Below are 12,408 nucleotides of genomic sequence, written 5' to 3'. Positions count from 1 at the left end.
AACCAGGGAGGAGCCAGGGTGGGGCTGAAGAGGCCCCTGTATGGGGAGCCCCTCTCTGCCATGCATAGAAGTGGGTGAGGGCCACTCCCTTGGATTGACGGAATAAAAGAGTGACAAGGCCTTCAGCATGGCACCCAGGGACAAGTGGCACAGCTGGCTGACACCTGAGGCCCAGCTCTAAACACCCCCACACGTCATCTCCCTTAATCCTTGCAGTGCCTTCTGAGGCAGGAATGACCATTATTTCCAGGCTATACACAAGAACCTGAGTCTCGGCTCAGGCAGGAAAGGGGGGCAGGGCTGGCTGGGAGGGTCCCAGATGGAAACCCACCCCAGGTTTCCCACCTGAAGGTTCCTGAGGAGACTGGATGGGGGGCTTCCCCACTTCCCTCTGGGAGCAGGGGCTTTCCTGAGGGAAGGCTGGGGTGCAGGGTTACCTGGGCAGGCCTGCACAAAGCAGGACTGGCTTCGGAACCGGTCAGGTGGGCAGCTGCCCCCTGGCAGAGGAGGCCGCAGCAGCTCCTGGCGCTGGAAGGTGAGGCCCAGGCCACAGCTGCGGCTGCAGCTGCTCCAGACAGACCAGGGGGCCAGCACGCAGTCCACTGCAGGGGAATAGGGGCTGGGGCTCAGAGGGGCTCATGCAGGAGGGGGCCCTCAGGGCTGCCCCTGCCCTTGCTGGCACATACCACAGCCATCCTCGTCCGAGCCGTCCTGGCAGTCAGGCCGCAGGTCACAGCGCCGCTCAGCAGACAGACACTCCCCGCTGCCACAGCTCAGCTGGCTTGGGGAACAGAGGGCCCTTGAGGCTGGAAGCCCAGGCAGGGCCATGGTAGGCACCGTGAAGGGCACAGTGCTTGCTGCTCACAAGGCAGGGAGAGAAGGGAGCCACATAAGTAGATTCCTGGCAGGATGATACACTCAGCCCATTAACTCAGGCCAAGAGCCGAAGTGAGCTTGCTGACTGGAGCCCCTGGCCTCCCCTTCCTACTAATGCCTCCTGCATCCCATGCCCAGAGCAGGCTTCCTTTCATGATGTGTTGGTAAGATCATGGAGTCTTTGGTCTACACAAGCTCTCACACAGAGATTCTAGATGCTTAGGTACCTTCTTTCTGAATGTATACTCCCTGGGGTGGCCATTCTTGTGATTAACATTTGATTTCTTTGGTCATGATTGGAAGACTAAGCTTTGATCACAGTGATCTACTTTGCATGGATGGATGGATGAATACATGAATAGATGGATATATGGGTGGGTAGATGGAAAGATGGATGGATAGATGGGTGGGTGAATGGATGAATGGATGGGTGTATGGGTAGGTGAGTGAATGGATGGATGAGTGAGTGGATGGATGGATGGGTAGATGAGTGAGTAGGTGAATGCATGGGTAGCCAATGAATGGATGAATACAGGGGTGGGTAGATGAATCCATGGGTGGATGGATGGGTGGCTGATAGATGCATGGGTGGGTGTCAGATGGATGGATGGATGAATGGATGGGTGGATGGATGGGTAGCTGACAGATGAATGGATAGAGGGGTAAGTGGATGGATGAATGGATGGATGGGTGGATAGATGGGTAGGTGGACGGATGGATGGGTGGCTGATGTATGGATGGATAAATTGAAGGATGGATGGGTGGACTGATGGATGGATGGGTAGATGGATGAATGGGTGGCTGACTGGATGGATGGCTGATGAATACATGAATAGAGGGGTAGGTAGGTGGATTTAGATGGATGGATGGATGGATGGATGGATGGATGGATGGATGGATGGGTGAATAGATGGATGGATGGGTAGATAGATGCATGGTGGCTGGCTGGATGGGTGGATGGATTGAGGGATGGATTTGTGAGTAGACAGATGGATGATAGGTGGCTGATGAATACATGGATAGAGGGGTAGGTGGGTGGGTGGGTGGGTGGATGGATGCATGGATAGATGGATGGGTGGGTGAGTGGGTGGGTTAGTGGATGGGAGGGTGGGTAGACGGAAAGATGGGTGGCTGATGGATGGATGGATAGAGGGATAGGTAGACTGTTGGATGGGTGAGTAAATAGATGAGTCTCTTCAAAGGTCAAACAGGTTTTATAAAACAGGCTGAGACCCAAGGCCTGTTCTATTCCCCATCTTGACCATACCCAAAGACATGCACACTTCTGTTTTTACCCATTCTCTCCATTCCCTGCTGCCCAAGCCTCTCCAAAATCCTTTCCAATATGAGCTACAAATGAGGGCAGACACTTTCCTACACTGAAGGATAAGTGCCACCCCCTACCCACAGGATGGCAGGCCCTCCAGCAGCTCACCGCAGTGCCTCTCGTCGGAGCCGTCGAGGCAATCCTCCCTGCCATCACACACCTGCGCCTGTTCCACGCAGCCCAGCACCTCACAGGGCATCTGGCCGGGGCCACACCGCACAGGTGGGAAGGGCCCTGGGGCGACACTTTGGCCTGTGGGCACCACCACAGCTGGCTGATCAGTCACTTGGCCTGCCCTATCCTTTCTCCTTCATCACCTCCCTGAAGCCCCCAACCTCCCTCCTTTTGGCATCTGCTATTCCTCACTCTGCCTATCTTGGGATAATAGAAAAAGGGTAAACTGGGCTAGGATGCTTGGGTCCTCCCCAAAATGACCTTGAGCTGTGTGATCTTGAACAAAGGGCCTCTGTCCCCCTCACAAGGAAGGTGGGCTCACAGAGGCTTTGCACACAGGTAGAAGGGCTTGGTGTCTTACCAGCAGGGGTCGCTGGAGTCACTGGGCGTGGGGGCAGCATCGTCACAGCTGCCATACCTGGTGGCAGGGTCCTAGCCTCCATCTGGGATATGGGGGTGGTGGTCACCATCTGCATGGATTCCCCATGGTGAGGTACCCCAGAGGCTGGGCCAGGACTCACGGGCCTTGTCTCTGTGGGTGGAGGTGGAGGGAGGTGAGGCTTACCCAGCTCCCCTTCCCAGGAAAGGAAGATGGGGGCCCTTGAGAGGGTATCCCAGGCTTCTGGGTGGTGCAAAGTAATCACAGGTACTGCAGACCACACCCCACCTTCTGAGAGGCCTTGGATCAAAAAAATCCAAGGAGCACAAGAAGGGCTTTGGCTGAAAGTAGAAGACTTGTTTTGATCTGAGATTTTTATTCTATTCCCCAAAAAGAAACACATGGCAACTTCCAAGTTCAAACTCACCATAAAATAAGATATTTAGGGAGAGAAAGAACTGAGGTCATTTTAACACAGCAGCAGAGGGAGTAAACACTACCATAGACTCAGGGTGAGTTCATTGTTTCTGTTGTAAACAAACAAACAACAACAAACTGATTTTGGGCTTCCTGGCAGCTACAGTGAAAAGAGTTAAGAGTCTCATTTTCTGGCAAGAGATGCATTCAAAGACAGCCTTTTTTTTTTTTTTTTTTTTTTTTAGAACCAGACTGAGAATGAAATTAGAATGTATCCCGTGGGTCTGCATGTTATGGATCTGAGGGGTGGAATCAATTGCTTTGTCTGCTTTTCACAAAAGACACAGAAACAGTCCGGCCAGGTTCTGAATAACTTCCATCAGAACTCACAGGGAGGGGCCACAGTTGTCTATAAGGCCTTCTAGTGTCACAGATGGGGAAAAGCTGAGGCCCAGGCAGGTGGCACGGTGAGGCACAGGGGAGGATGAGCCAGAATGAAAGAGCAGCCCCGGCGCCCTCACCCTCCTTCCTCTCCAGCCCCTGCTGCCCCAAGCCCCACCCAGGTCCTTCCCATAGGGGCTAGAAATGAGGGCAGGAACTCCCCCACACCAAAAGCCCTCTTACCGCACCCCATCCCCGCAGGACAGCAGGCCCTCCAGGAGACAGCTGTCTGCTGGCTAGCAGGGAGGTGAATAATCAGGTAGCTCCAGGGAAGCCGGTTCACAACCAGGCAGAGCCCTTTCCTTTCTTATACAGGAGCACGCCAACTTCATGACCACATCCAACCCCCGTGCCCACTTAAGAAACATTTGCTGCCAGCAAATGCTTCAGAAAGGGGGGCCTGGCTCTCTGGATGGTGAGCAGAGGGAGTACAGGGTGCAGTCAAGTGGCCTCCCACCCCCATGGGGGAGACATGTCCTGACCAGGCATCTGGGGAGGCAGCCACATTACTGGGCACAGGCTCCGTCCTGGGAGCTGGCCTGGAGCCACCCGCCCTGCCTACCTGCAGCCCACATACCTTGGAATCCGAGGGGGTGGGCAGGGGCAGGACCTGGTCATGTCCAAAGTGACTAGTGTCTCCTCCCTGAGCCAACCCTGTGACTCTCTCGGTTGTGGGGAAGTCAGGGGTAAGGGGATTTGAACCCCTGAGATGTAACTGCCCCTGGCTCTGGAAGAACAGGTGGGACAAGGGTTTGGGGGGGTCTGGAGTCTGTGCACACACCTGTTGGGGACGTGGGGGACTCCTGTCCGGGAGGCCAGTGCTCAGTCTCTGCCAGGCCCTGCAGAGGGAGAGGGCTGAGCACCCTGCACAGTCCCAGGCCCTGAGGGCAGCTCCCATCCCCTGAGGATACAGCCTGGGCGCTCACAGTCCCAGCACTGCTTCCTGTCCATCTTCCTCCCCCACAGCCCAGGGCAGAGCTGAGGATGCAACTGCGCTTCCAGGTACCAGCCCACTGCCCTCAAGGAGCTCAGGGACTTTATTCTCAGAACCCACCATGGTGATCCATTTCAGCTCTTGCCCCTCAAACTCCCCTTCCCCCATCCAATGCACATGTCCCCCCCACTCCACCCACACACTCTGGGTTCCTGACCAGGCTATTCCAGGTAGGAAGATGCTCCGCGCCTTCTTCTCCACACTACAGACACCCCTCTCCAGCCCTCAAGTCTTGTCCCGGAAGCCCCTGGGGACCCGGGCACAGGGCTCTTTTCGGCTCTGAGCACCAGATGCCCTGGTGCCTGCCCCGTGGGCATAAGCTCCCTATCAGAGGTTCAGGCTTCTCTTGTCCCCAAACCCTTCTGGGCCCTCGCTCTCCCTGCACATCTCTGCATCTCTGTGTTGCCCCAGCCCTCAGCCCTCTGCCAGGCACCGGGAAGCCTCCTGAGAGCAGTACCAGGGAACACACAGGAGGAAATGCTGCGGAGAGGGGAGATGCCGCCGGCTGGTGCAGGAGCAGAGCTGGTGAGGCCTTGAGGCAAGGTCCCTGTACCCTCACTCCACCCTCTGGGCCCAAGGCTCCACACTCACCTCCCCGGGCCAGTGCAGCAGCTGTCCCGGCTGGGCGGAGGAGAGGGCCAGGGTCTTGGCTGTGGAATGCAATCTGGGGAGAAAAATAGCCAAAAGGGCTCCAGGGGCCCTGCCAGCACCAGTGCCCCGCTTCCAGGCAGGGGCATCAGTGTGCTTTTGCTGGGCCTGGGGTCTTTGCTGGGGTGGGCATCCAGGAAGGACTCTGCCCACTGAGGGTGGACAAAGGTGATGTTCCCAACAGTAGCTTCCAACTTGGCCGTGGGTTAGAATCACCTGAGGGGCTTGTAAGACACATATTACTGCGCCCCACCCCTGCAGGTCTGGGCGGGCCCGAGAACCTGCCCTTCTAACAAGTTCCAGGTGCTGCCAATGCTGCTGGTCCAGGGCCCACACCTGGAGAACCCCTGCATCAACTATGAGAAAGGCAGGGAATCCTAGAATCCAGGTGGGAAAGGGCCTTGAAGGCACCCAGCTGCAGCTCCTCAGCATGCAGGGTCTGGGCACCTGGGGGGTGAAGGCAGCGTCGGGCCCCTCCCACATGGCTGTCCCCTCGAAGGCCAGGCCAAGGGCGTGAGCTGCACACAGCCGGCCACAGTATACCTGCCAGTGCCCTCAGGTAGCAGCACACAGCCCTCCTCGTCCGAGCCATCCTTACAGTCCAGAACACCGTCGCACAGGCGCCCTCTCAGGGCACACTCACCACTGGCACAGCGGAGTCCAACCCCTGGGCACAGAGGTGCCGGTGGGGACCCTGTGTAGAGGACGTATGGCTGAGGGCTCCTCCCATGGCCCCTCTCTCTCCTGCCCTGCCACCCGGGTGCAACCTGTACCTGGCTCACAGCCCAGCAGCTCCACCCGCAGGGGGACATCGCTGTGGTGGGCATCGCGGGGCCACACCCTGACAAACCTCGCCTGCACCATCTGGCCAAAAGTCCATACGGCAGGGTCCAGGTCGTCCCAGTGTCTGGGGAAAAGCTGCCGGCAGAGGATGCTGCTGACTGAGCTTCACCTCTTTCTCAGGCTGACCTCATGACTTTGAGTGACCCCACTTTTTCCCCAGTTTTCACGGCCATCCCAGAGCCATGCCCCCCACCCTGGCAGTAGGAATTGGGCTCTCAAGGCTGGAGGGAGCTGGTCCTGGACTGAGCTCCTCCTGCTGAGCTGGAGGTGCCCCGAGGGCAAAGGCCAGGTCCCATTCACTGCTGTGTCCCCAGGGCCTGGCTCGGCACCTGGCACAGAGCAGGTGCTCCTGAAACAGCTAAGACTTAACACATAGCATGGACTGATTCCTACCGCTTCGTGCGGTTTGTCTCCAGGAAGGATGCAAACCCCCTGAGGGGAGGGCTGTGCCCAGGCTGCTCTCCACAAAGACCTGCGGGGGTCTGGGCTCCCAGAGGCCCTCAGTGAACTTGGTGTCTCCACACCCTCTCTCCCTCGTAGGTTTCACATACCTGCCCTGAGTCTGAGCCACTTGGATGGTTTCCAGCATCCATGTGACAGTGGCACCCAAGCCTCAGCTCCACAGAGCACAGTCCCTGCTACTCACCAGGTATTCAACAAGCATCGAATGCAGGCCATGCCCCTCAGGGAGACTGGAAGGCCCTTGGGGACAAAGACTATGGAACCCACAAAAGGGCATGGTGGGCCGCTGGCCCCATCGGCCTTGGGCGGGTGGTACCTTGGGCAGGGGCAAGATGCCAGGCAGGATGTCATGATAGTCATGCCAGCGTAGACCATTGCTGCTGAACTGGAGTGAGAAGCTGGTGGCAGACGCGTTGGAAGAGCCAGTCTCTGGCACTATGATGCCTGGGGAGGGAGGGGCCAGGGTAAGAGCAGAGGTCAGAGCTGAAGGAGCTACACCTGCCCCCGACCATCACCACTGCCTCCCCTCAAGCACTGCCCTCCTCACTGACCAGTGAGGTTCCGGGGCTGAAGCAGGTCCAGCTGCAGGTAATGGGGCCGAGTGTGCCACTTGGCATAAGCATGCCCTCCAGCGTGCCATCCGTGAGGCCTGGGCTCCTGGGTGGGAGCCCCCATGAGGGCAGCCTGGGTGGGGTGTTCCAGCTGCTGGGACGATGCATGCAGACTCCCCTCGGCCAGTCCTGCCAGCCCCAGGGGAGAATAGCAGGGGTCTGGGTGCAGAAGAGAGAGACAGGCTGGAGTAGGGTAGGACAGAGGGTGGCAGGAGTCTTCAGGGACACGGTGAGGAAGTTGCACAGGGAGCTAGGGGATGTGAAAGGCTCACACGGGTGACTTTGGCCCAGGGAGGGAAGAGTCAAGAGAGGCAACTTAAGATAGGATGACTCCCAGATCCTTAGGATGACCATCCACTACGTGCAGGGCAAGGAGGATGTCCCCGAGGGCCTGTTTCCCCTCCCAGATTGGACAATCCCTGGGCAGCGTGGCCCCTCTCAGCACTACACAGCACTGCACACATCCCTTACCTCCTGGTGGAGGCAGAATGTAAGTGGCCAAAGGGAATCCGATCTGGGGACTGGGAGCCGGAGCTGCAGCAGGAGTGGCCATGGGCTGGACTGTCTGGTTCTCTCCTGTGGGAGGAGACTTCAGGATCAGGAGACAGAGACCAAGAGGCTCACAGTTCCTGGCCCAGCACTCAGGCCTCTCCCCACTTCTTGAGCACTTTCTCCCTGCTGACTTCCCAGGAACAACTTCCTAGCTGGGAAAGGTCCCTCCTCCTTCCCTTGGTGTGAATCAGGGGCTTTCACGTCCACTGAGTATTTAGAGAACATAGAGTAAAACTGCCAGCCTGAAACTATTTTCAGCCCAGGACCCAGCAACTGCAGTTCCTAACCCAGGGGTGCTGACACCAAAAAGGCACCTTCATGGGCATTAGAAAGGGGTTGCCTCTGGATGAAAGCAGCTCTGTGGGCTGGAGTCTAGGCCCCAATCACCAGCTAACTTGCACAGTGAACAACCTGTGCAACTGAGTATGCTGGCTCTGTTTTAACCTCAGCAACTTGTGGATGCACTTTTAGGATAAGAAAGCTGCAGCCTGACCAATATGGCAAAACTCTGTCTCTACTAAAAATACAACAATTAGCTGGGCATGGTGGTGCATGTCCAAACCCAGCTACTCAGGAGGCTGAGGCATGAGAATCACTTGAAGCCAGGAGGCAGAGGTTGCAGTGAGCCGAGATCGCACCAGCCTGGGGGGGGTGGGGGAGAGAGAGAGAGAGAGAGAGAGAGAGAGAGAGAGAGAGAGAGAGAGAGAGAGAGAGACCTGGACCCATAAATGCATCCATTTCAAGCCTTTGTATTTTCTTATTTCATTTATAACTCATTTCTAGGCAAAGATACTTTTGAAAAGTCCGACTTAACTTTATCTTGGCTGTTCTAAGATGAAAAGAAAAGCAACCAGAGCAACCAGATCTGAACACAACCAGAGGAAACAGAACACCTCAAAGGTGGCACCATGGGGGAGACAGAAAGCCCCCAAAGCACAGGAAGACAAGGCGGACGGAGAGGGAGGGCAGAGAGAACCCTTCCCACCGTGAGGCCCCTCCTTCCCTTGGCATGCAGAACTCAGGCTTCCCGCCACCCTGAGGCTGGGGTATCCAGCCACCTCCGCTCAGTGCCCCGGTTCCCTCTCAGCGATCCCACCAATTGTCCTCCCCCGGGGCTTCCTTGTCATTTCCCAGGCACACTCACCAGGTAGGGCACAGTGGCAGCATGATTCTCCCGTTCCCTCCACCAAGACCCAGCCCTGCAGAGACACAGAGGTCAGGCCGCCTGCCTATCTCCAACCCACTCCACCAGCCTCCACACCCCTCCAGCTCTGCCCACCACACACTCCAATGCCCTCACCTGGGGGCAGCTGCCGAGCGGGCAGTAGGGTGAGCATTGTGCGGTGAGGTTGTGCAGACACTGGCACACACTGCAGGGGCCCCCACGCCAGCGTTCCCCGACACGGTGGACCTGGCCCTGGTGCTCACACCCCTCACAGGGCTCCGTCTGGCACCTGAGAAGGGAGGGATATCCCTGACCTGGTGACGGGGCTTGCTCGGGGTAAACAACTCTCCTGGTTTGCCTGGATTGAGGACATTCCTGGGACTTGGGACTTTCTGTGATAAACCTGAGAAAGTCCTGGGAAAACAGACATTTGGTCACCCTATAAGGCCACTCTGCCTCTGCACCTGAGACATTGCAACTGGCCCAGAAGAAGGTCAGGGAAGCAATTTGTGCCAACACTGCAGCCAGCGCAGCAGGTCCCAGAGGGGGCTTGGGAGGCAGCTATGGCAATAGCCCCCTGCAAGCCTCAGCCCAGGAATTCAAGCTGAGTTTGTGAAGCTGCATCTGCGGGCTCCGTCTACCCACCTTCAAGACCTAGAAAGCATAAAACTAGAGAAGGGGGAGGCCAGCAGTCCCCAAAGAGGTTCTGGGATTCCTGGGGTTTAGACAGGTAGGGACACAGGGCAGGGGTTCCAAACTGGGGCTGTGTGGTGGATGTGGAAGGGGCACACAGGAGGCTTCCAAAGTGGGAGGTGGGGTGCGGGTCAACGTCCCTGCAGGTCCCCCAGTGGGTGGGGAATAGAGCACCTGCGTGCCTTGCGGTGGATGCCACGGCACTGGCGACCTCGGCCGGAGGGGCGGGGGTTGTTGGGGCTCCGGAAGGACCACTGGATGCTCTGACTTCCACAGGGGCCCAGACACTCAGCCCAGGGCGACCAGGAGGACCAGCCACAGTCCACTGAGGGAGGGCCAAAAGTCAGGGCCTAAAGGAGGTGGTGGATGCACAGCTGGGAGGTGGGCCTGAAGGAGGGTGGGTGCACAGGGAGAGAACTAGGGACCCCGAGGGAAGGGCCTCACCAGCACAGTCCGGGTTGAGTCGGCAGCGTCGGGGCCTCCCGTCTTGGCAGATGCAGAGCCGGCAGTCGGCCTTGATGCGTTGCCCGGGCCAGTAGCGGGCGCCGTCCACCAGGCAGGGGCACTGCCGGGGCCACACACACCACCCCTCGCTGCCCAGCACCTGCCCTTCTGGGCACCAGCAGCCTAGAGGGGGCCCAGGATGAGGCTTCCATGCAGAGGGCTGTCGCCACAGACGCACACCCTGGAGCCAGCGCCTGGGCCCAGAGCCCCCTTACCTGGGCTGCCACAGGGCCGATCAGGTGGGCACATGACCTGGCCAGAGATGTCATCACAGGTCAGTGGGCAGGGGGCACAGGGCTGGAACATCAGCTCCCCAGAGCAGGTGGCATTGGGGCAGCTGTCCTGAGGGCAAGGCTCTGAGAGAAGCCGGAAGCAGAGGTCAGAGGTCAGGGAAGGGAGCTCTGCGGAGGTGACGGCCTCCCACCAGCAGTGCCATCCTCTCTTCCACTCACTGGTCTGGCGGGTGCTGTGCGGGCCTCCGGGCAGTGCAGCGCAGGTGCGGCCCCCGTTCTGGGGTGGGTGGCACTGCCGTTGCCGTGTCATGGTGCCCCTGCATGGCTCAGAGCACACAGACCAGGGGGACCAGGCGCTCCATTCACCGTCCACTGCGAGGCAGGGGGACAGGGCAAGCAGTGGGGACCATGGGTGAGGGCTGAAGGCCTAGTGGCCTTCTTCTCCCTTCCTCTATCCAGGCCCCACCACCCCAGCCCCTCACCTGGGCAGGCTGCTGTGAAGCAGGTCTGAGACTGGTGCTCAGGCCCCGGGCAGTGCTGTAGCACCAGGAGGCCGAGTGGGGAGCAGCGGCGGCTCCGGCCCTGCCGCCCGGGCCCACACGTCCGGCTGCAAGGTCCCCACGGGCTCCAGGGGCCCCAGGCCCCACAACCCTGCTCTTCTGGAGAGGGGCCTGCCTGCCCTGACCCTCCACAGTCAGGTTGCCCATCGCACACCTGGGGAGGGAGTGGGGTCAGGGCTCCTGTGCTGGGGGCAACATGGCACTGCCGCCTCCACCACCCACTCCCACCCTCACCAGCTGGAAGCCTATGCAGGTGCCATTGGGGCAGGTGTATTCTGGGCAGGGAAGCCCTGTCCTGTTGGGGCCTCCTGGGGCTGGCAGCCCCCCTGGGAAAGAAGAGGAGAGAAAACACAGTGAGCAGGGGGTGTGAGCTGCTTCCCGGGCCCAGCCAGCAGGGCCTCCCTTAGGGAACAAAGCGTCCTCACCACAGTCCAGCTCGTCCTCGCCCTGGGGACAGTCTGGGATCCCATCACAGAGCTGCTCAGGGGTTAGGCACAGCCCCGGAGCCACACCACAGGGAAAGAGGCCAGGGCACGGAGGCAGCTGGGTGGAGCCTGAGGGCACCATGAGATGTCCTGCTCCGCTCCTATCCCTTCCTGCCCTCTCTGCAGAGGGGCAGGAAGGTGGATGGGAGGCAGCAGGGCAGGCCAGCCTGGGAGGAGCTGGGGCCTGTGGACAGCTCCCTCTAGGGGGAGGTAGGCAGGACCTGAAAGGCTGGCTTGCAGTGACACAAAGCGTGTGCTCAGGTCTGGTGGGGAATCGCTGATGGCGGGACCCCTCCAAACAGACACACTCCCCAGCCCTGCAGAGCCTTTGCCCACCCTCTTATCCCTTCTTGGCCAAGTGTGGGCAAAGAAAAAGCCCCTTTCTTCTCTCCCCTGAGCCTAGGTGGGAGGGCAAAAACATTTCAAATAAAGTTTCACGAAAAAGATCATAGGAACGCAAACACGGCCCAGCCTCGCATGCCCCCAAACCTAAATCGCTCTGGCTGCCGCGCCCACCTGTACCTCAGGAGGCGAAGGTGGGGGTGGTGCTCGGGAAGAGGTGGGCCAGCCGGCTTGGCCAGCGGGGGGCCGCGCACGGCCCGGGGGCGCGGGAGCCTCACCGCAGGCGTCGGGGCCCTCGTCCGAGCCGTCGGGACACTGCCGCACGCCGTCGCACAGCTGCTCGGGGGACACGCAGTGAGGGCCGCGGGCGCAGGGCGCGTCGTGCGGCGCGCAGGGCTCTTCACAGCCGCGCTCGTCGCTGCCGTCGGGGCAGTCCTCCTCCTGGTCGCAGCGCCAGCCCCGCGGGATGCACTCGCCGCTGCCGCACCGAAACTCGAAGGGGCCGCAGGGCGGCGCTGCGGGGAGCGTCCGCGCTGCATCCTCCGCCGGCGAGCGCCCTTCCCATCCCAACTGCACACAGGTCAGTCCTTCCACGCCGCCGCTCCCCTCCCTGCTCCAAGTCCCTTGGCCATTTCCTGGGCCTGGCCCTAACCCACCTGCAACCCATTCCCGAGAACAATCCCTCCTGCATTTTGCTGCCCT

At 59.4% G+C, this 12,408-nt stretch overlaps 1 protein-coding gene across 2 annotated transcripts in view; it reads right to left on the bottom strand.

Moving 5' to 3' along the window:
- Positions 1-12,408, bottom strand: part of SSPO (SCO-spondin) — a 59,480-nt gene that overhangs the window by 31,461 nt on the left and 15,611 nt on the right. For both annotated transcript variants that reach the window (XM_077995117.1, NM_001358799.2), the window contains 21 exon segments: positions 11,985-12,221; positions 11,305-11,433; positions 11,114-11,205; positions 10,802-11,033; positions 10,539-10,691; positions 10,302-10,442; positions 10,027-10,209; positions 9,757-9,907; positions 9,025-9,178; positions 8,869-8,923; positions 7,644-7,748; positions 7,113-7,331; positions 6,878-7,005; positions 6,030-6,174; positions 5,800-5,950; positions 5,200-5,272; positions 4,396-4,453; positions 2,739-2,909; positions 2,312-2,455; positions 687-857; positions 438-602 (listed from right to left, as the gene is read on the bottom strand). In XM_077995117.1, coding sequence (XP_077851243.1) covers positions 438-602; positions 687-857; positions 2,312-2,455; positions 2,739-2,909; positions 4,396-4,453; positions 5,200-5,272; positions 5,800-5,950; positions 6,030-6,174; positions 6,878-7,005; positions 7,113-7,331; positions 7,644-7,748; positions 8,869-8,923; positions 9,025-9,178; positions 9,757-9,907; positions 10,027-10,209; positions 10,302-10,442; positions 10,539-10,691; positions 10,802-11,033; positions 11,114-11,205; positions 11,305-11,433; positions 11,985-12,221 — 3,057 coding nt within the window.

The sequence above is a fragment of the Macaca mulatta genome, chromosome 3 (genome assembly GCF_049350105.2).
Source record: "Macaca mulatta isolate MMU2019108-1 chromosome 3, T2T-MMU8v2.0, whole genome shotgun sequence".
Taxonomy (NCBI): domain Eukaryota; kingdom Metazoa; phylum Chordata; class Mammalia; order Primates; family Cercopithecidae; genus Macaca; species Macaca mulatta.
Note: the sequence above shows the minus strand (reverse complement) of the source record. Positions and strands in the feature narration are given on the sequence as shown.